Source organism: Plectrocnemia conspersa, unplaced genomic scaffold, assembly GCF_051122295.1.
Source record: "Plectrocnemia conspersa isolate PC_06_02 unplaced genomic scaffold, ASM5112229v1 ptg000009l, whole genome shotgun sequence".
Taxonomy (NCBI): domain Eukaryota; kingdom Metazoa; phylum Arthropoda; class Insecta; order Trichoptera; family Polycentropodidae; genus Plectrocnemia; species Plectrocnemia conspersa.
In genome coordinates, this window is record NW_028277173.1 from 20531526 (window position 1) to 20556778 (window position 25253).

The window sequence follows — 25253 nt, forward strand, 5'->3', positions numbered from 1 at the left end:
TTTTTTCCAATATTTTTGATCGGGGAAAATCTGATCCACTGTCAAACAATTCGAACATAAACCGGATTAGTAATGTCTAGTTTATTTTTATAGTGATTCTTCAAGCATATTTAAAGTTAGTAAAACCGTATAAAAAGCACTACTATTAATTGATGTAATTATTCCATAGTTTATTACAATATCACAAGATAAGTTTAAAACAGCCAAATTTTGCTGAGAATTTTTCTACAGCTTTATTAGCAAGTTTATTGTTGATTATGCTAAATAATACGTATTAGATTTATTTCATGCTAATTTTTTGGCTCTGAATTTAATTTAATTTGTCAACTTTGAGTCTATTTCTGTACTTTTTACTATCGTTTTCTATAATTAATATTGAAACGTAACAAATAATTGATATTTGAAGAGATTATATATTTTAAAAGTTGTAAAATCGATTTCGGTTTATTGTATTTTTTTTAAGTAGGAAAAAAATTAAACTCGTTCTCGTGCTGTATGTATATAATATGTATAATACACATATTTAGACATGACAAAATTATTTATATATATAATTTTTATTTACATTTAAAAAATATAGTAATGAAAAAGTTAAGATCAGCATACTTTTTCAAGAATAAATCAAAACATTATACTTAATTTCGAATTGATTGTTATTAAGTGTTCCTAGTGAAATATGGCATATAATTATGCTTTATAAAAAAATAAAAGTTTTTTCACAAAAAAGAAACTGCTACCTATTAATCAGCAATTTATCAGTTTGTTTGTGTTTGTGACAATGTCATTATGAAAAAGCAAAATGTATTAAAATTCGGTATGAATTTTAAACGGAAAGAACTTACGTTTGTGATTAAGGAATTATATTTTCTCTTATACTTTAAAAATGTTTTGCTATGTATTTAACGATAGATTAATCTTATAAAACCTATCGGAAATTCTGCTCGCATTTATGTAACGAAAAAAGAGCAGACACGTCTCTGACATAAGGACTGTTAAGGGTCGTTCTAAAGGTATAAGTCAATCCCAAAATAAATGCTTTAAACATAAATTGTGATTTTCGCGTTTTATCTTTGCAAACATTCCTCGTATAATCGAGAGTACAAAACCAAAAAATAAAGTCATAAATGTATGCAATATTGATCATAATCATACATTATAATAAAAATTATTTTAATGTTTCTTGATTATTTCGTCAAAGTAAAAAGTTAAAACATGATATCTTAGGACATGACCTTATAAGAAAAACTAGTTTGATTGTAATTTTAAGCATATATATTATATCTTGTTATGCAATGTTATTACGTATCTAGAATTGGTCATTATTTTCCAAACAATCTAATAGGCAATACAAAATTAAATCGTTACCTATCGCCAGTCCTGAGGGTGGTTGAGGCGGATCTTGACGACGAGGCTCCTCCAGCAAATCACAGATTCGGAGATCAGCAGCGTGTTCAACCAAGAGTTCAACCATATCACCAGCCCTGTCCATTATAGAACATACCTCTTCAAAGCTACGATCCGTCAACGGAACCCCTCCCCATTCTAGAACCTATAATTTATTAAAAGGTGCATAATAATTTATCATTAATAAGCGTTGTGATGTTATTCTGTATAATTTCTCAAAAACATGTTTGTTCCATCTCTGGAGACGTTCATTGTGTGTAACGTTTGTATTTTGTATATATTATTCCCTTTATGAGCATTCAAGGTTTGTGAGAATCAGAATTTTCAGTGTTCCATTAACTGTTTACGCCTTACTCAATTCTCTGTATTGTACGTAATTTAAATGTATTGCTTGTGTTATTTTAACGCACTGAAAGCAATTAATTATCATATATTTAAATCGTATTATATACATTTTCATGGATTCATAGAATGATTTTCTAACTTATTTTTATTAAAATACTTAGTATTTATTCTAATTATTTCAAAAAATAGGAACTGCATTAACACTGTAATCATTATTATGAATCATATAAAGTAATCGCAAAAAAATATGAAAATGTTGAGGGTGCTGAACTATAAAGTTTGAGAGTTTCTCTGAGTTTTTAATACTCTGCTTGGCATTTAAATTTTTTACCATAATATTTTATATCAAATAAATACGACTTTTTAATATATTTTCTCTGTTGCTTTGTACAAGTAATTGTTTTTTTTATGATTATATACGAAATTGCTCGTATTTTATATATCTTAATATGTAAAGTAAAGCTACATTTATTTCTTAATTTAATTTCAATCTTAATTTATTGCAATACAATGTATTTTTGTTGGTAAAAACGTATTGCTAATTTATTAATGAGTAATAGATATATTTTGTGTAAAGTGTACTTCAAATTTAAGAAAATGATCCTCGGACCAGTAAAACTCAGTGGCTTAGCCGAGCACTTGACGTTATTGTTATTAAAAATAATCTCCAATCAATATTCTAAAATTAATAAAACACAAGGTAACTTCAATATGTTCTAAACATCATAATTACCATACATATGAAAATTTAACTTTTAATGATAATAAAGGATAACCAGCTACATAGACACATTGAAAAATAATACGATTCCTTCTCATATTATGTATTAATCATAAGGGTACAGAAACCCTATGAATATGGGATATGGTTTTACATATGAAAGCCTACCCACCCTTGTTCGAGTATTTGAAGCTCACATCGACGAGCTAAATATAAAATTTGCGTACCTTATCTCCCTGCTGCAAACCGCCCTTTTCAGCCGGTCCACCTGGTACAGTCCATACAATGTAAGCAAACAATCTGCAGTCGGGTCCCACTTTTCCACCCACCACGCGCATGCCGAATCCTCGGGCTAGAGAAGGAAAAAAGGTCTATTAGTGACTGGAATCGTCTCCTAAATTTTTATTGCGGACCATTCTCGAAATGAAAACGGGACAACAGCTTGCTATATAATAATATGATACAGCTTACAATGGAGCAAATGTTATTATATAAATCTCGATATAAGATATACCCTATTTTATTAAATGTTTAGTACAATAGGCATTTTTTGCAAAGCTTCAGTTATATTACGTTTAAAAATGTATCATAAAAGAGTTGTTCGTCTAAATTATATTCTTTAGATATCGAACTGGATTTCATTAAAAGTTCGACATGGCAAGTATGTTTTTTTTACATACTTTTTGCAAAATTCATACAAAACAGGCACAAATTAGTTATTAATATAAATACATAGTAATTTCAGAAAAGTCGAAAATTGAGTGTAAATAAATAAAAATGTACGCAGAATGAGTATTAAAAACAGCTAATATTACATAGCTATTTTATATTTATTTATTTAATGAAATCATCGGTTGTAACCTGACAGGCGTAAGCCCAATGCGTTACAACGGGAAAATCTGTACCAACTGAGTAAGTCAATCGGACATAATAAATACCTTCATAAGTCTGGGAATTGGTGACATCTATATTATTAATTATAAATTGTTATATGCAATACAATTTTTAATTAATAGATTGCACTGCAGCTAGGGCCAGTTTATTTAATAATAGCGAATTTTTATAAATAAAATTTGAGTGTCACTGCCGGGCCTCGAACCCGCAACCTTACAGTTACTAGTCTGAGACGTTACGGATATTTTAATAAGCATCTAGTTATAAATCGCGATCATACACAGAATAAGAAAAGAAAAAGACCGACAAGTTATCAATTGCAGGGTAGTGTCTAGCATTTTTTTTTAGAATAGAATTACACATTTATACAGATAAAAAGAAAAATATTAATTAATAAATATTTTAGAGTGACGTATTTAACAATAATTATTTATATCTATTTAAAAATACTCATTTAAGTATAACTCTTATTAAGCTTCATTTTAATCACAATGTTGCTATGTTTGCCCTTAGTTACTATTTTTAGATTCAGTAAATAAATTTTCTGAAACGCTTTGTGTTTTACTATATATACATACAAACATATATGTACATTTATTTTAATCTATAAAGGCAAATATATGGGTTCTATTTATATAAAATGACTAGTACGTTGTTACAAATTTAATTAAAAGCAATTTTTTTAATTGTTTAATGTATATTAAACTATGGGTATGATTTCTGAATACGTATGTATATTATTTTGTAAGATATTTATATACTATGAACTATATACAAAAATATTTATTACATATCCTAGATACCTACTATATAAGATATTATAAATATTTTTTATGGTCGTGATTATTATGTAAATTAAAAACTTACTCAATATTATCTCACTAAATGATATGTTTTGTAAAAAATCATTAACTACAGTAAAATCTCGATTTACAAGTATAATTTGTTCCAGAAACGTGCTTAGAAAATTTCTCCATAAAAATAATAAAAACTGAAGTGCAAAAATATTTATGTTAAAATAATAATACAGATACTTTTATATTTTACGTTAAGATTAAGGTTTTTAACCCAACAATTTTAATATACGATTGTAAAGCAATTATGAATATTTACTTGCTTCGTTATTTCTTCTAATTTGCTTTATATTGAGTAAAGCAAATAATTACGATGATTCGGTTGTCAGTCAATTCTGAAGAGCGCTTTTTATGTACATATTTAAAGACCCTGAACATTTTTTTATAACGATATTTCTCAATACCGTTTGATAAACGTTCCCTTTTGATCCTGTTTTCGGTCTTATATCTCCCATTTCGTACCTCTATAAAATTTTATATATTTTTTATCCGTCCATTCGTCGCAACATACTGCTATTTGATTGTTTCAATCGCGTCACATATATCCATATATACTTTTATATGTAATATTTACTTTAACAGATAATATAAATAATAGTTATAATAAACGATCTCTAATATTTTACAATCAACAAGTACTTATAATATAATATGTACATATTATGTATGTATATATGTACATATGACAATTTTCTCGTCTCCCATCTTTGTTTACATCGACTTCCCAGACGAACAGATTAGGGTGTATATATTATACAAACACCCAAAAATAACATGCTGATCAAATCTGAATAGTGTTCTTGTATACATATGTATACACAGGATGATCCACTAAAACATTTCCTTAAAAAAAATGTTTCATGAATAAAGATTCTCAGGTGCTTATTAACAAGCAAGACGCATGATTGAAAAGAGTGTCTAGACACACTCCTTCATTTTGTTTATGTTATCTTGTCGAACGATAACAAGGACAACTTGAGTTAGAAAATAACCACATTATTAAAATAGTTTTCATATTTGCACAAGATTTGGGAAATTTCAAAGAATGTGTATTTAAAAAATCATTTAAGTTGACATAAATTATTGAAAAGCTTCGATACAATAATGCGTAGAATCCGCTCAATTGAAAATACTATTTAACAAGCAATATTGATCCCTATCTTTGATATAAACAAAAAGTAACATTGGCCCTGTATCTTTAAAAAAACGGCAATAAAATAATGTTGACTATTTTATAGCACAGTGTTAAAAAAAATCAACAGGTACAACTTCAACCTTTCTAGTTAAATGTTACTTTGTCCCACACGTACAATATATATTTAGGGATTAAGAAAGATATTATATTAGACGTGTGACATAAAAGTGAGTACAGATTTGATAGTATATTATAAGAAACAAAGCAAAGCAACTGACAAGCGCAGAAATGAAGAGAATTTTATTCTATGCGTCTACGGGTTTTATAAAATTGACGTTGTTAATTTAAAGATTGTCAGCAGATACATATGTATGTATAAAGTCAAAAATCAAACTTATTTATTATTTTCTTAGTGGATCGTCCTGTATTTTAGATAGCATACCAAGATAGTTCAGCTAACATTATATAAATACCCTAACTGGATACGTCTGCCCTTTAATTCAATTTTACACCAACAATCACGGCCCGCCCAACAATTTTGCAACCTTCGTACCTGTTGCTACTCGTAGTCTAATAATGGCACTTATGCTGGTGTTGAGCCACTCTGTAATCAAGGTATTCGTGTGAATGCCTCGCGTGCCTCTTCTTACGTTAAAACGGCACGCGTGGGCCAAGGCGAGAACTACCCCTCGGATCATAAAGTCTAATATCATGGGGGTACAAAAGGTAAAATTCTCCGAGGGAAATACCTATATAGAGACATACATATTATGTTGTATATAGTATAATGCGGTTTTACCATTTTTGAGATTACACCCCATCGTCTCAATCTGCTTAGACCCGAATAATAAATTATTAGCTATGGTTAATATGGATATGCCAGTAGTTACTTACTTCTATGAGCTTTGTCAGCTGGGTCTCTTCTTAGTATCACACGACGTTTCGCAGCGCCAGCACCATCAACGTCATGAATCACTATTCGGATCGCTTCTCCATCTACAGATTGTTGGCGAGCAGGAAGCGGAGGAGAACTGGGACACTGTCCGTCGTTGACTGTTGTGCGAGTTGCAGGAATGGCTCCTCTTGTGACTAGGGCTGCGATATCAGGACTAAAGAAACACATATTATTATAAGGAAATACATTATCTATCACTGGGACATTTCGATCTCACGATTCCACAATGATGCGCTTAGGAGCTTAGGGTATGATTTGAGCATGAAACGTTTACTGTATAGCTGAAAGGTTTTTTTTTAAATCTGTGTAGTGTTTTCTCGGAGAAGATTTCGACATGAGAGGAAATTTCTCTTTATTATAAATTATTTTATCAATATGTGTTATGAAATTGAGATGTGAAAAAGCCTGTTTTTACAAGACAAAGAAATTAAAATGAGTATATATTAATATAAGTAGAAAAGACATTGGCGAATTTCTAATACTATATTTAAATGATTAGTTACTAAAAATAAATTTAATAATGACTACTTGCTTCAAAGTCGTTTCACATTTAAGTCGGAGTCAGCAATAACGCGGCGAATGTTGACTTCCAAGTCGTCCATCGTCTCTGATTTATCCCCACAGAAAATAATCCAAATGTGTTAAATCACATGATCTTGGAGGGCAATTTACGTCCATTATGTGAAATTATGTGCTCGTTGAATTTTTCCTTCAAATTTTCTTTGAAACCATAGTTCTTCCATATCAATGCCATTTAATTAGGGAACGAAAAAGTCAGTAATCATGAATCTATAGCGTTCTCCATTGACTGTAACGTTCTGGCCGGCATCATTTTTGAAGAAATATGGACCAGTGATTTCACTAGCCCATAAAGTACATCAAACAGTGGATGTAACGGCGTCTCAATAATGGCTTGTGGATTTTTTCACTCCAAATGCGGCAACTTTGCTTGTTGATGTAGCAATTTAACCAAAAATGAGCTTCATCGCTGAACAAAATTTTGTAGTCAAGCGGCTTCAATTCTTGCACGAGCTAGATCTTGTAAGCTTGTAAGGCAATATTTTCCGCAAAATCTTCCATATAGTGAATAGACACAGCTTTGATTACTGTGCACGAAGGCGAATCGACTCATTCAGGTCCTCCACAGCAGAAACAACTTCTTCAGTGTGCACTGTACGACGTCTCTGCGGGTGCGTTTTATTAATTAGAGTATGCGTGGTGCGAAAACATCCATGGTTATTCGAATTACTTGTTTGGATGGATGTAGAGCATAAAATGGACGTAGCGCACGGTAAGTTTCGCGAACTAAAATTATGAATATTTCTAGATGTAACACGGCACTTGAGTTGAACAAGGATTTTTCACAATTTTGACACCGAGCTCAAAAAGTTTGCCGTCACTGCTTAATACAAACAAGGGGTTTATAAATGTCACAAAGGTTTTCAAGAGGGTCATAAAGACGTCAAAGATAGATAGGCTACTTAGTTACCAGCTGTAACAAATAAAACAATTCAGACAATATGCTTAGTAATCGTTAAATCACTATTAGGTAAGTTGATGAAGAAGTTTGTTTCTCGTAAGGTTCTTAAAAAGCGATTTTGATCGACATTTTAAGCATGTAACGAGTAGATAGTAGTTTTAAAAAAATATTTCTAGGTCTAACATCTTATCGAAATTTGCAAAAAGAAAAGGTACGTCTAAATGTACCTAAGAAGCAGTCGCTTCCCTCTTCACGTTAATTATAGTCCCACTACGAAACCCGAAATGTAGAGTTCAACTCAATCTTTATAGACGATTGGATTATATGAGTTACAGACAAGAATAGTAGCGCATCAAGTATCTAGAAAATACTACACAAATTGTACAGGACACAACATGATACACAAATTGTATGAGATATGAGATGGGACATGATACATAATACAAATAAATATGTTATCGATATAAAAAATTAATATGACCAAATTAAACATTATTGTTTTTGCAAAAAAAAAAATAAACATTGAAAGGATCTTTTTCAACCATAGAAGAGTTAAAAGCAAAATCGCTGAATGAACTAAAGATTACAAAATTGCGCATTCCGCGTGTTTTATCGGTACTATGTATTGTTCTTTGCGGGGGGCAATTATGTTATGTAAATATTAACGAAAGAGTATTTACTTTTAATTGAAAATAAAATTTTAGTTAATTATTTCTATCATCGTATAAACCCAAGTATACATTGTATAAAGCTTGAATTATAATTATACTAAGCACTTTGGTGCTGAATAATGCGACATAGTTTAGGTTTAAATTTCACTTATTTTGACTCGTGTTGTAATTTAAGATTCACCCTGTATATATTTGAGGTTGAATTACATAACATATATTATATATCCGTATATGAATAGGCAAAACATATAAAGAAGAAAATATTTAGAAATTATTCCACGATTCGCGCATAAAGTAGATAAATGGTGTGAACATGGTTGCGTCTAAATCGGGGTTACTATTATCTTTCTCGCAGAATGCTCATTTTTATTCAGAAAGCGAAAACGACTATATAATTTGTTTTTGTATAATTTGAGAGCGTCTCGTCAGAAAAAGTTTGAAAGCTTTGTTTTTAACGGCGTTTGTGTTATTATTAAAATTTTGTTATACGAATTGGCAAGAGCTATATTTAGCACAACGAAGGTCGACAAATTTACATTATTATATAACAAATGTTTTTAGAGCTTTTAATATTTAAAAATTAAATATAACATTTTGTATATACTGTGACGCAAAAATTGGAAACTTAAACTTGGTTATATGTTAAAGTGAAGAAATTCGTGACAGGAACTTTGAAACTTTTTACTGAAGCTTTAAGTGAATGTCGTGTTTCTCGTATATACGTTTTAGAATGATATAAGCCAGCATGTTTTTAAAGTCATATGTTGAAAGGCGATATTTGGTAGGTTTTGAAAAGTTTTAAAATGTATAACACGAAGCTTTTAAATAAAACTGCTATATACTATATTTACATACATATATTTTATTACTCGCTGTGCGCCTTAAAAAATTTAATAACTAATAAATCATACAATCTTGTTGCGATTTATTTAATAAAAATTATTATTTAATAAAAAAATAAATATAAAACAACAAGTTCATTAAAGCCATGGGGGTGGTAAGGGGCTTACTTAATTACTACTAACAATACCAATATTTAATATATATATATATATATATATATATATATATATATATATATATTAATATTAATATTATATTTTTGGAATCTCGGAATTCATCGCGATTTTTGTTTACTTTCTTTCTATATTTCGGCTGCGATGCTCAACTATGGTCACGGATTATTCGTAACGTAAAGTAAGCGAAAATCGCGATGAATCCTGAGATTCCAAAAATATAAAAAAAATATCAATACTCGTGAACCTCTAAAAATACATCTATTTAGCACATACATGGTATATAGATACTAAATGTATATGTCACTATCAGGGGGTAGATTTGGAATGCAGATTTTGGAAGTCAGAGAGTCTTTGCTGGCGTGTCAAATTGTATTATTGTCAGCCGTGATTTCGGTGCAATAGTTGGAATCTGTCGTTATGTGTTCTTGTGATACTCTCTGGACAATTCGCTGACGTCTCTCGTGTCTCTCCTATTCTGTGACCAAGTGTCACATTTTTTATAATGCTGGTTCGCTGCTTTGGTAAATCACAGATGAGAATGTTTGTGAGCCAATTGCATTGCTTCTTGAACACCCACCCGAAATGTGTTCACGCTTTAAGAGGAACGGTCCAGTCAACAATAGTATATGCACCGGGTAAAATGTATTGTTTAGCGTGCGTCCTTTCCAAATAAAAAGTAGTTTTTTCAGCGGTACTTGTTTTTCATTAACGTTTCGGGTAGATGATATTATAAGATAGTTTATGCAATATATTTTTATTATTAACGCAGTTGTTTGATCACGAGATATCCCTTCCGTTGTTATGTAAATATACTATGTGTGGCCTCACTTTCGAGACGGGTTGATCTCTAGAGTGATCGTTAGAATGCAATTTGTACGGGTGGTTAAAAACCGCATACCATCTTTAAAAAAAAAGACTGGCAATAATAATAGAACCGGTAAATATCAAATAACAAGAAGCTCTTCAAAAGTATCTACTCAAATATTTTGAGGAACGCCGGAAGAGGTTGATTTATTCCATGTTTCTGTGTGTAGAAAAGCTCTAGACTTAATTTACCTTTTTGTGTCGCATCCTGCATATTTAATTAGCTTTTTATCCATGTATTATAAAACGTATCATAGTTACGCATGAAATATTACATAATCCGGTTCTTAGTAACCGTTATGAAAAGCTTATGATGTCGCGTTTTATATAAATATGCGTGTTCAAAAGGGCTTTTGCACGACACATAACAATATAACGAAACTTTTGAGCTCGCATTATTCTAATTTTACCCCTAGCACAATCATACGTGTACATAAACTTTACAGCGTTCCACTTTCCTCAGGTCAGTGTGGCCTGGCTCGTTCTAGCGTATAATTAAATTCTTCGTCGCAGGAGTCTGCCCACACGGTAGTGTATTCCTGGCTTGCTTTGAGCTACATATTTACCTTTTTGAGAAAAAAATATAAATATAGCTAATATAATACAGAGGGAAAGTAGCGAAAATGACACCGTTTTGAAATTGAATACATTTCTGAGATAGCTGGATGGAAGTGTGTGTATGTGATAGAGAGAGGAGTTAACTTTGCAATTTAACGCCTCATAAAACTTTATAAATCCAAATATAGTTTTATTAACGGGCCAAATTGGAGCTCTCGAATACGTACGAAAAAGGATTCAGACTCGCAGGATGGATTGGGAAGATAAGAAAGTTTGCTAAAAGACGGGGTGTGCAAATCGTGATTATCTGCGCGTCGTTAGGTTTAAACATTTTTTAACAAAGCTTTATACGTTTCTTTCAAATCTTAATCTTGAATTTTAAATGGAAATATTTAATTTAATCTGATAAAGTTTAATTAATATGTATATAGTGTGATACACATTTTAATCATATAATACATGACAATAAAAGTTAATTTATTTAATAAATCCTTAAAGACATAATAAATATCATATTAATTATTTCTTTATTGTAATTTTTTTACAGGGCTACAACAACTTCTAACAAAGTAAGACACACAATTATGTATTATAATCAAGTCTGAACTATTATATTATTGCAGCTAAAGATCACATATACCACTTTACTTTAAATATTAATTTATGAGATTTGGAAAATCTAGGAGAACCTAATCTGTGATGGTTGATCGGAATTTTAATTATATAATTAGCACTAAATTTGATCTTCCGTAAAATGAAAACACTAGAATTCGTATGATATTTGTACACTGGTCTTTCGCGTATTATTCACCGAACCCATATCACTTGTCCATTGTGATTTACTAATTCATCGACTAAATATAAAACTTATTAATATATAATTTAACGGAGAGAACGCTAGCGACTGTTGTGTATAATTAACAAAAAGAAGAAGCATAATTCGGGAGAGACTTTTTTAAAAGACAGCTTTAAAAAATACATAAAAAATTATGTAAAATAAATTAATAAATTTAATAATTAAAATAAATTAATAAAACATAAAGTAAAATAAAACGTTGAAAATCATTAATTTTTTCCCTATAATTTACTATAAATGCAATATAAAATAATAATAAATAAAAAACAACAGAAATAATTATGAAAAAATACGTAAAATTAACTCTCTCCCAGGTTTATATGAACAAATTAACAAATGTGTATAAATACTTAATACTCAAAGGGTTAATATTAAGTAAAGATTATAAGAAAAATTAATATTTAAAATTGCAGTGGTAGTACGTAGTTTATATTACCATTTAATTTTTAGCTGATAATTGTCAGGTAAAAACAATTTGTATAATATAGTAAAGTTCTAAAATTTGGCTAATTTAAAATCTGGAAGCTAAAAATTATCAAAGAAAATATGATAAAGTCGAGGACCTCTAAAAACTAGGCTGATTAAAAATCTGTACTAGGAATGAAAATTGAACTTATTTATAAGTAAAAAGTTAAGCTTATGCGTCACTAGATCGTAGTTTGGCCGATAAAGCTAAATTTAGACTCAAATATGAAGACAAAAGATGACGTTTCGTTGCTGTATCACATCTTAAAAAATATATAATAAGCATTTCTACTTCATCCAAAGTAATACATATAGAGATAATTTATTATACAAGCATTCCTTACTACACGGTCCGTCAAGACATTTTTTAATATGACAGCTAGCTTGTATAAATAATAATTATTTTATATCACGTCTATAAATTTTTAATAAACATAGAAGCTAAGGATGGCTACAAATAATTTAATTAAAACCGTCCACAATAATCTTGAACCTGAAATCTGAGATGAGTCGCCGAGTTTTATCGAATCGCTCATCGCTCAAAATTAGGGATTGGATTGGGATTCTTCTAGACGTGTCAATTTATAACACATACTTAAGAAAAAGCTCGCGGACCGCATAAACTAGAGCATGGTTTCCCAAACTATGTTCCGCGGAACACTGGTGTTCCGCGGATCCAAAATAGGTGTTCCGCGGAGCCTAAATAGATATTTCACAAAAATTTAGAGTAGATTAAAAAAAATGGTTAGTCTTGCTAATACATAAAAATTGTTCATAAATCTGATAGAAAAGCTTGAAAATATATGTTAAATATTCAACATTGATGTGTATAAAATCTGGAGGGAAAAGTTTCATAAGTCGGTGTTGTTTTTTTTAACTTTAAAATTTGATCGTATTTAAACAATATTAATCAATCACATTTTTTTTTTTTTTTTTTTTTAAATGTTTATTTCAAAAATAATTTAGTTTTATACAAGTTATAAATTACATGTTTCTGGCTTTTAGCCATTATCATGTTTACAAGCGAAATTACAATAGTTTAAATAAAAATAGAGGCAACAATATGCAATATTTAATAAGTAAAATTTAAGGAGAAAATACTAAAACCTTTATACAATAAGAAAAAGAAAATAAAATAAATAAAATATAAGATACATAATTAAAAATAACACTTACGAACTGGGGCTATTGAAGTCGTGGTTACAGATTTGCTATCAAAGCATTATGTGCTTAGGCATTTTATGTTTATACTTGAAATTTAGTGTGACTTTGTCATAGTTACCAATTTTTGCAATTAATTTATTATTATGTTCACGCGAGATATTTTTGTAATAATTTATCGTATTAGTAATAATGTGATTTTTAATTGTAGGTATAGAATATCAAGTGTGGAGTTTCTTTAAATTAGTATAATATGGGGTGTTATAAATTATTTTTACAGCTTTATTTTGAATTACTTGTAACTTATTAAAATTATTTTTACACGTATTACTCCACACTGGGCAAGCGTATGTTAATATCGGTCGTATTAATTGTTTATATAATAAAATTTTGTTTTTAATCGTCAACGCGCTTTTTCTGTTAAAAATGGGTCTCAGAGCTGAAATGGCGGCAAGCCCTTTAGACCGTACTTCTTTTATATGCTTTGTATATTTTAATTTAGAATCTAAGTGAAGACCCAGATACCTAACACTCGTTTTCCATTCAATGTTTTTGCCCTGCTCGGTTTTTAAAGGCGGAGGCAACGGTTGCCGGCGCATCGTAAAAATGATTGCCTCAGTTTTATCATCGTTTATTTTTATTTTCCACTTTTTTAAATGTTTATTTAAGTTATGCAAAGATTTTTGTAGTTTTGTTGCTATTGGTTTAAGACCATATGAACTAGTTAAAACGGCCGTATCGTCCGCGTAAATAGAGAGACTGGTGTTTTTTAAAATTGGAATATCGTTTGTATATATTATATAAAGATACGGCCCAAGTATGCTCCCCTGAGGAACCCCGGCTGGTATTTAAATCAATCACATGATATTAGTGCTTGTTATACGAATTTTATTTATGTGACTAGATATGCTACTAGCAGTCACTGTATTTTGGATAGGCATGCACTGTTGACTAAAAAAATTTCCACAAATTTAAAAAATGTTATGAAGTAGCCGTGAAAATGATAAACTATGTAAAATCTAGACCACTTCAATCCAGATTATTTAAAATTTTGTGCGATGAAATGGGCAGTGAACATAAAGCACTTTTATTACATACTGAAGTGAGATGGCTATCCAGAGGAAAAGTACTATTAAGACTATATGAACTTCGAAATGAATTATTAGTCTTCTTGAAAGCACAAAATAATTTGCAACATCATTTTATAAATTTTTGAACAAATCCTTCCTGGTTGATACATCTGCATATCTGGCGGATATTTTTACAAAGTGAAATGATGTTAACTTATTATTACAAGAAAAAAGTATTACAATTTTTAATATGAGAGATAAAATTGAATCTTTTGATAAAAAATTACAATTTCAGATTTTATCAGTTGACTCTAATAATTTTGATTGTTTTCCTGTCTTGGATATGAATGTTTAAATCAATTGAATTTTCAAGTAGATAAAAAAGTTTCACAAGTATTTTTTAGTACACCTATATTACTTGAAAATAACTCTTTCGGAATATTTTCCGAAAACTAGTAAGGACGATTCCTGGGTTCGGAGTCCATTTTCCGTGACAGTAAAACCAGTGGGCTTAAGGGATTATGAGAATTTAGTTAATGACTCTGATTTGAAACAAAAATATCAGCCATTAAATGATTTCTGGGCGAGTCTGGCTGAAGAGTTCCCCAAGGTGTCAAAACAAGTTCTGGTTTGTTTACTTCCGTTTTCCACGACGTATTTATGCGAAGTGGGATTTTTTAAGTATATTGCAACAAAAACAAAATACAGAAATAGACTCCACGCCACGGCAGATATGAAAATACAACTAACCAAAATTGTGCCTGATATAAAAAAAAATGTTATTTAAGAACCCAAAATCATCAGTCATTAGTAGTTTTATTTATTTGTATTTTTATGTTTATTAAATAAATTTAATAAAATTTCTTTATTAACATGTTTTATTTTATTATGAATTACCCAGCCTAAAAAATAAATTAAGTGTTCCGCCAAAATTTTCAGATTTGCCAAGTGTTCCGTCGCTGAAAAAGTTTGGGAAACCCTGAACTAGAGTGACTAAGTGCACTAAGCTCATCATGTGCCCGTTTTGATCGAACGTTAATAAAATAAAATTTCTTACAGTTGACTTCCTCGTCTTCGCAGTCTTCTATCTTCCTCTACGAGTAATGTCGGTGGTCTGTCAGGACTACAAGGCTCATCGTCAGTCGCTATCCTGAATGAGGCGCGCCTGGAGGGCGAAGGACCCCCCGGAGGACCCGTGGAGGCCGGTGCGCCACCCGCAGGGATCAATCCTGGCGCGAATACGTCATACGCCGAAGCCCTGTAATAAAACGTAATAATAATAACTTCATAGCACGCATCCATATTTAAGACGGTTGTAAAGTTTTATAAGCGCAATTATGTGACACGGTTCGGGAGAGGCAGTTTAATTTTGAAATTTGATTCCCGGAATTAATGGCGTTCGACCGTAAAGTTGCTCTCAAGTCAGCTTGTGAATTTGCATAATACTTTGTAAGTTTGAGTTTCCGAATTGATTTTTTAATTTTGAAGTAAAAATTGGGTAAAAGAATGGAACATCATTGTGGGTAGAGGGGAATAAATCAGATTCATAACGATAACGACATAAAGTTTCAAGGTAGAGCCGTTAATTCTGATACCACTAAGGTGCATAGAAATAAAGTTTTTACATGTATTATATTTTAAATTTAATAAATTTACGTATTGAGTAATAAATTTATATTATTATAAGCTATGTTTAATAATCATATAAATAACAATATAAATAAAATATAAATTTTAGTATCAAGACAACATCAGTTACTTCACAGCGAAATTGCCGGAATGGTCAACTGTGCGACCTCAAGTGAGCAAAAGTCAATTGAGCGACGGTTAAGTGGGCTATAAAAGTTATTAATACTTCAAAAGTTGGATTGTAAACGGAACAAATATTTATTGAACCAGTAAATTTAAATATATTTACAATAAAACACAATAAGTCAAATATATTTAGAGTTTTTAGTTTAATAAAATGTAAGGTTATATACATTAAATAGTTATGCTTTCGCTTCAATATATTGAAATATATTCAAAACACTCACCTTCTTGGCATTGGTGCTGGAAGATTTAATCCTTCACCAGCAGGTGGAGCTGCTTGATTACTTGGTTCATCATCGCAAGACCTTTGGCGTGGAACTCTTGATCCTCTGCGACTTGCAGTTCCATTTGGAGGCACTGTTGGACCCAACGTAGGAGTAGATCTAGGAGGACTTGAAGCTCTACTCGTGGCTCCGCTTCTACCTCCTCGACTTTTCCATTCGAGATCGTTCGTCGAGCCTTTCATTGTTTGAGTTCCTCCTTTCAACTAAGACATCAAAATACAATTTAAACATATTTCATTGGCGGTACTAAAAAGCGATGAAATTTGACCACCAACATCCTAATCTGTGATTCGCCAGTGCTGTCTTGAATCAAGAATATAAAATATGCTACACTTTGTCACATCGGCAGATGGTCTGCCATCTGTTCAACAAACTACAGAGACAGATAAAGTAAAACGGCATTCGAAGCAAACTGAGACATGAGAGACATCAGCGGATCATTCAGGGAGCATCATAAGGACAATTCCAGTTAATCCATCAGCACTCAGCCGACAGGATCCAACTCGACAAGCCAGTGAAGATTTTCACGCTTTCAAAAGCTGCATTCTTCATACTGTGGTAACTTGTACCAAATAAAAATAAACTCTTACTATTTTGGCTACAATGTCCTTTCAGCCTCAAAACATGAAATAATTATCTATTAAATTATATGCAAAATAGAAAAGTTTGCCCAAACATACCGATATAAAAAAATATTTCAGCTACAAGTTAAATTTGTACAAATATTAAAATAATAATAAAATATTAGATACAAAATGTTTTGACAAGCTCATTGTAATACAAAAAATGTGTTAGAATACATATACAAGCTTATTAATATATTGTATAAAATATATTCCATGGCCTCCATAATAAGTATGTAGATATATTGAAAATGACAATATACGCAATTACAGTTATGCGACACAAAAAAGACAGCTCAGATTCTATAACAAGATATCTGAAATACAATAATAAGTGACTTGAAAAGGTCCACCGACGTATTCAATAACGCTAAGTGCATATTTTGTTATCTACATGCATTACTAATGGGGTTTCTGTTTCGACTTGTCCCTGAAAATGATTCATAGTATTTCTGCGTTAACTTTACCTGGTATTTTTCACCCAGATATATCATATTTTTATTCATGAATAAATTATAAATATTTTACAGTCATTGGTCGAAATATTGTTGACAAAAGCAGGTATTCAAAAACCGTTTGCTTTTACCATTTTGGAAGTCAAAGACCATCCGACTCGCAGCTGGTCTTTTACTGGATTACCGACAGATAAGATTTACTTTGAACCTCAGAAACATCATTTAAAAGCTTTTGAACAATAAAAGTAATTTAATTTGTATAGATAATAAAATTCATCGCCATTTTATTTTTGTCAATAGACTGGACTGATTTTTTTTTGATATTTTGAACAGAATTTTTAACTTAGTCATTTAAAATATTAACAATATGTTTAAAACACAATAATATAGTTTTTTCAATTGCTGGAATTTTTTCATGTTAATACGAAATATAATATCTGACTCCAATAGAACGCCTTATTGTTTTAACCCTTTGGATGCCGGGCATTTTTGGAAAAATGTTCCAGAACTGCCGGGACTTTTTATTAAATAATTAAAAAGTCAAAATGTGTATTTTAGTTTGTAAACATACGGTCGCACGTGCGACGCTGTCTGCAGCGAACTTGACCTAATTAATGATGAATATGCGATTGTGTGTTATTTTAGTTCGTATTTACGCTGTAATAAGAGTCATTATCGCATGACGTATTAAAAATTACGAGATGTGAGCGGCGGCGCTCCGACAGGAATCGATAACAATGGTATATAATATGTTATTTATTTTTAAAATGTAAATAAAACTTTTCGTAAATTAATAAAATTTGATATTTTTAAATAATGGTTCAAGTAAAAATACCCTACAGACGGTTAAATTTATATATATATATATATATATATATATATATATATATATATATATATATATATATATATATATATATATATATATAATATATATATATATATATATATATATAAATATGTATATATGTATATATATATATATATATATATATATATATATATATATATATATATATATATAATATGTATATATATATATATATATATATATATATATATATATATATATACACATAAATATATATATATATATACATAAATATATATATATATATATATATGTATATATATATATATATATATATATATATATATATATATATATATATATATATATATATATATATATACACATAAATATATATATATATATACATAAATATATATATATATATATATATATATTTATATATATATATATATATATATATATATATATATATATATAAATATATATATATATATATATATATACATATACATATACATCTATATATATATATACATATTTATATATATATATATATATATTTATATATATATATATATATATATATATATATATATATATATATATATATATATATATATATATATATATATATATATATATATATATGTATACATATATACATATTTATATATATATATATATATATATATATATATATATATATATATACATATACATCTATATATATATATATATATATATATATATATATATACACATAAATATATATATATATATATATATATATATATATATACACATAAATATATATATATATATATATATATATATATATATATATATATATATATATATATAAATAAAAATAATGATTATAATATATTTATAACATATATTTGAAAAAATGTTATATACCCCCGAAGCAATTACCCTACAGACGGTTGAAAATGTATTGGATACTTCGATTTCGGAGCCGTCGGATCCGGCAGTTCTCGCTAGTGTAGCCAAAGCCGATATATCGGATTTCGGTAGCCAAAGGGTTAAATAGCTTTTTACAAAAATAAATGTTTTTTTTAATATAATTTTGAGATTAGATCGAATTGAAATCTATTAACCATATGCTTTATTTATAATACGTAACCACAGAGAATGTGCTCCTATTAGATTTGCGTCATTGGACCTACAGGGCCTGCGCCATATTGCCATTCCTTTCATACATTTAATTATAATAAATGCTTGTCTACTAACTATGCTTTGTGAATATGTAATTAATAAAATCAAACTTGTGTCTTAATTGCCTTAAATACAATTTAAAAAATATGTATGTAATTTATGAAATCCAAAGCTGCTTTAATATTTTTTTGTAAATAATATCTAAATGTGCCGAATTAAAACAGCATCATCATTAACCTGACCTGAACTACGTGTGACATCCATATGTTTTAAAACTTAAAGTAATCATTTGCAGTTTATTTTATTCAATGAGCTACAATTGTCGATAAGCGTTTAATTTAAGAGGCTTAAAGAATTGCTTTAACATTATGCAATAAAAATAAATGGAACATCTCTGAATTACAATATTGAAAGAAAAATTAAATAGAATCATTTATTACCAGGTTGCAAATTTTTGAGATGACCCATATAGTTTAATCATATTATTAAAATTTCGGTTTCTCAGCTATTCACGAACCCCTATCAAAAATGGTGACAGGTATCTATCAATCATAATTAATAGTATGAAGGTATACATACCCATACATACACTACTTTTAAATTGAGTGTCAACAGGTGAGAAGATAGAAATAGATTTTGATTAAAAATCGACCGGTTCTAAGCAACAGGTGATCTTTTATTTAAAAATACTAAGCTTTTAGCATTTGAAAGATGAATTCGATACCTTTTCTAGCTCTTTGAGCGAAGCCGGCGATACGTCTGAGTGTCTACGAAGTTCTGGGCTTCTCGGCGGTGCTAATCCTCCGGGGCCGGGTATTCCTAATTTGACATCGGAATGTCTTCTCGCCAAGGTTTCCGCCATTGGTACTTCCAAAAGAGAATCAGTCGAGCCCTGGGGTACTATGATAGCTGCACGTGATGCTAACTTGCGACGACATACTGAGCAACGCCAGTCGTCCTAAATTAAACATAAAATCATTAGTTTATAAAAAAATATTTATTCATCATATCTTACTTACTGCATCTTGATTTTCATCAGTTTTTGAATAACTAGCGCAATCTTCGCAGACTCGCTGCTGACATTCTTTACACGTTTTGCTAAAATCATCAGGCTTAAATGATTTCAAACATACTCTACACGCTCCAGCGCGACTGGGAGGCTTTGAAGGATCTCTGTAAATTAAAAATATAAGATAAAATTATACATTACTAATAAATTAAATTTATATTCAGAATTATGTTAAGACAATCGAGTTATTAAATAATTAAAAAAATAGCTGTTTGTTTATTTAGTAATTTTTAAATATAGATAATAAAATATAATATTTACTATCCCGACGATTTAGCATAGACGAAACTAGAATCACCATTATATAACACAATTAAAATATCAATCAGAATTCAAGGAAAAACAAATCTAAATAGGTAATCAAATAACGGTTGTCACGGAAACGAATGCATGCGGTACTTCCATTTCTCTTTTGATTGCTTCCGCGTCAAAATATGACGGAGAGATTATTGAAAGGATTTCAGCATCATATTTTGAAAGATTTGAAGCTTTGCTTTCCTTAGGTATATTTATTTATTTTAATAACAAATCTAACTAATGGTTTATTATATATTGAACAAATGTATAAAATATATCACAAATAAAATAAACAAAATATATATTTTTTTTAAATTTAGGTTCTAATGTATCTAAATGTTTTTTTATTCCATTAATGAAACTCGCTAAATATTTATTTCTGCGGATTGTCCTAGAAATATTATTATATAATTTTAAACTTCCGTACAAAATACTCTATTAATGATTAAATTAATTTTACTTCTACTATTAAAATTTAATTTTCAATTAAATACTTTACTAATCTATCATTGCCTTATTTTGTATTTTTTGCAACATCGTTTAACTAAATTATGAACCATATATAATATTGTTGTACAATAAAGAGACGTAATATCCATTTATAGATTATTTTTATATTTAACTTAATATATTTCTCATCCTGTAAAGTATACATATTTTTTCGCTTTTTAATTAAAATGTAATTATAACGTTCTTTTAATTTACATTTATAATTAATACAAAATTTTGTAGGGGGCCTATTTATATATGTATTTATTTAGGTTTATTATGGCAAAAACTAGACGGCACTCTGGTAGCACTGGCGTGACGGATTCTCTCGACTGGCAACCGCCGGCGCGTTCGTACGCGCGTCGTTGCGAACCCGCGCCCCGTTAAACTTTATTATTTATTTTTATTTTCAAATAAATATAAAACCATATAAAAACTACCTCACTTATACGTATATTATTATTTTTTTTAGCATTATACACAACACAAACTATATTGGATTAAATACCATTAAATCTTATTTATGAAACCATTTTAGAAAAATGCAAAAATAGGGATGAAAATTTAGCACGTATCTTCAAAATTTATTTAGCTTATGTCGGTATTTTATACAAGTAATTAATTAATTTTCTTACAATTGCGTGGCATTAACAATAGTATTTTAATTTTAAACTCTAAAATATATTAATATATTTCAGTTAAATCTTAACCTAATTATATCTTCATGAGATATCAGCATTCAAAAGTACTACACTGTTCCTCGCGACTCAGTACGTTTTCATATTTTAAAGGGTTTATGGTTAAGGGCATGTAACTCCCATAAGGACATATTTTGATTCAATTTTTAAAGCAGATAGTTTATTCCCGTGATCTCAGTTCTCCGTGTTTTTGTACACGTCTTTCTTAACATGAATAATCAAAAAATGGTCTGAGCTTATAACCCAAGAGATTGTGTTTCATTCCCGGAGCAGAAGTAAATTTAAGCACTTAAAGTTTACGCTATAAATAAAAATACCATTTGAAAGTGTAAACGTTATTTGCTTATTTAAAGCATGTAAAAAAATTATAATTAATAATCAAATATGTCTCAAATTTCTAGACATTGAATTACATGTCTAAACACTCTGTTTTTACTTTAAACTTACAGCGGTAGAATGTAACAGTGAGTAGCTTGATTTATGTGTCGTCTAAAAGATCGTGTTAAACTCTTGCACCGGTGGCTTGGTTTTTGACATGTTTCCGCTTGGTGCGAGTTCAATACGGAAGCTATGTAGTGGTTCTGTGTTAAGTACGAGCTTATATAGCTATTCATAATTAAGGAAAATCTAACGCCTTTCATGTTTTCAATCGTTAATGATAGCTATTAATGATTATTAAGTCTAGATTTTAGACCTAAGGCTCATTAATATAATAAATGCATTTTTGTGTTATTATATTGTCTAGCTCATGCTTTACATTTTTACAAGTGGTCAAAATTAAGTAGTGAAATAATTTATTTAATCACACCAGTGGTTAACTATTGATTTAAAAGTGGCGTTATGTTGCTATTCTTATTCAAATTAAAATTGTACTTTTTAAACAAACCTACACACTTTGAATGAGCCTAATACATTTGTCATTGTTACTCTTTTAAGTAGATACCCTTACACGTTCATATAGCAACCCCATCTATGTATGATGTCCGTTCTTAATTTTGCTCAAATACATTCTAGGTCCATGAGAAAATATAGTCAACAAACACCACCTCAATAACTAAAATTTTTTCCATACATCATTACTCTTTAGAACCAACTTGAAACTAATACACACATTTTTTATCAGTAAGTAATCTTAGCATATAATTCAAACTCAGTCTTCCAAAGTTAATTTTTTTTTGATATTTCATTGACGTGTTACTCTTGAGTAATATTATATTTGTGTATTATATCTGAAGAAATGCCTTTCTATATATGTATAAAACATAGATATGTATGTTTGTGCTGATCTATAATAACGCTAGGTATTGCCTGTTAGTATAATAAGTATTTTTTATTATAATTAAGTTGTTTGTTAAGATAGATTTTAACTGATGTTATACTGGTACATTAAAATATATAATCTAGCAATTTCGTTGACCGCAACACAATATTAACGGTTATTTGACACGCAAGTTCCGAGGACTGAAACACAGAAATGGCATTCCACAAGGGATGTCTATTCATAAACAATGCAATTGACTATTGAGTTAAGGTATGTTTGAGATAAGTGGTATTTAGGCTGATGGCATTGGATAACGTGTCATATTTGTTGGATTTGCCTATTTAAAAAAATAATTTATTATAGTTATACTAGGTAAATACTTTTCGAATGACCTAAAGATAAAATTTAATATAACGCCCAACATAATTATATTTATTAAGCGGTTTTCACAAAGAGCGTTGGTTGAAAATTTCCGCTACTGGCTCTACAAAAAGCAGATTCTATTACCTCCCTGCCAGGTAAATACACTATCAAATTCCAGCTTCGTTCTTATTTCGTTTTCGCTTACGAGATGGTTGCAATTACGTTAATGTTGCAACTGTGCCTTACCATTTAGTCTAGTGTCGCTTGTGCGAGCATTTACGCTCCGCCACGGTTGGATTGTTCAACGTTGCACATAAAATTAACAATGCAAATTTTAACCATATACAAAATTTATATAGACGCAAACCGAATGGCTTTCCGTCATACCGTTTATACAGAATGACCCAGATGCGATAGCTATGTGCGCGGTTAGCAATCAATATCTTGCTTTGCTGTGAGCTTGCGGGAACGGGAACATGTGCTGTGTATGTTATGATCGAATAATAAATTGTACATACTGGCGTATTAACGAGGAGCTCATATGAGAGTTTGCCGCTTATTAAATAGCTATTTCATGTAATTATGTTATTTGAGTAAAGAATATAAATTAATGATATATTGTAGGCGAGTGCTAGAGTCTAGATACATGTAAAATATATTTACAACAAATATAATATTACTCGATTTATATATAAAATCACACAGTGACATATCTTTGTCATTTATAATTCTGTAGTTTTTCTTTATCACACAAAAATATTTGTTTGTATCATATATATCTTATCTTGAATATATTCAATTCTCTTCCACAAAAAAATGTCAAGTACTGTACGGTGTTGTAGTAAATATTCCTTATTGATTTTAGTAAAAAAAGGGCTGCCATATTGTGTTTGATGATGAAAAATAAAAGGTGATAATTGAGTATTAATTAAGATTAATAATCCGTGAGATAGCTGCGAAGATGAATTTATCGCAAAGTAGTATGGGGAGAGCTCTTCAGCGCGAGAACAAAACGGCTCTTCAAAGGCTTGTCAGAATACATTTTTATACAATTTGCTACTTACAGGCGATAAAAAAATATGGATACTATAAGCTAATAATAAAATTTAAATAAGTTAGGTAAGGTACAACTAGAACAAATATCTAAAACAATCGCAAAACCAAATCATACCAATATAATTATAAGGTTGTGTTAGATGAAAATATTTTTTAAATAGTTTTATAAATATGTTTTTGCAGAATCTGTTTTGCAGAATAGCTAAAGAAATTATTTTAAGCAATACAACTAAAACAAATGTTGTCAGTTTTCAGAAAAAAATACATGTTTAATACTTATTGTAGTGTTATAAATTAAGAATATTTATAACACTTATAGTAATTATAATTTTAATACATATTCTAATGATATCAATTAAAGATTCTGAATATTATTTTTTTGTGAAAGCAAGTTTATTCATGTT

General features: G+C 29.5%; 1 protein-coding gene across 1 annotated transcript in view; it reads right to left on the reverse strand.

Annotated features, from left to right (window-relative positions):
• Fife (regulating synaptic membrane exocytosis protein fife) overlaps positions 1 to 25253 on the reverse strand; it is a 106707-nt gene that overhangs the window by 13689 nt on the left and 67765 nt on the right. The window contains exons 5-11 of the mRNA XM_088193663.1: positions 20636 to 20789; positions 20341 to 20574; positions 16489 to 16751; positions 15510 to 15710; positions 6248 to 6462; positions 2698 to 2822; positions 1366 to 1549 (exon numbers count right to left, since the gene is read on the reverse strand). Of these exons, the coding sequence (XP_088049789.1) occupies positions 1366 to 1549; positions 2698 to 2822; positions 6248 to 6462; positions 15510 to 15710; positions 16489 to 16751; positions 20341 to 20574; positions 20636 to 20789 (1376 nt within the window). The remainder of the gene's footprint in view (positions 1 to 1365; positions 1550 to 2697; positions 2823 to 6247; positions 6463 to 15509; positions 15711 to 16488; positions 16752 to 20340; positions 20575 to 20635; positions 20790 to 25253) is intronic.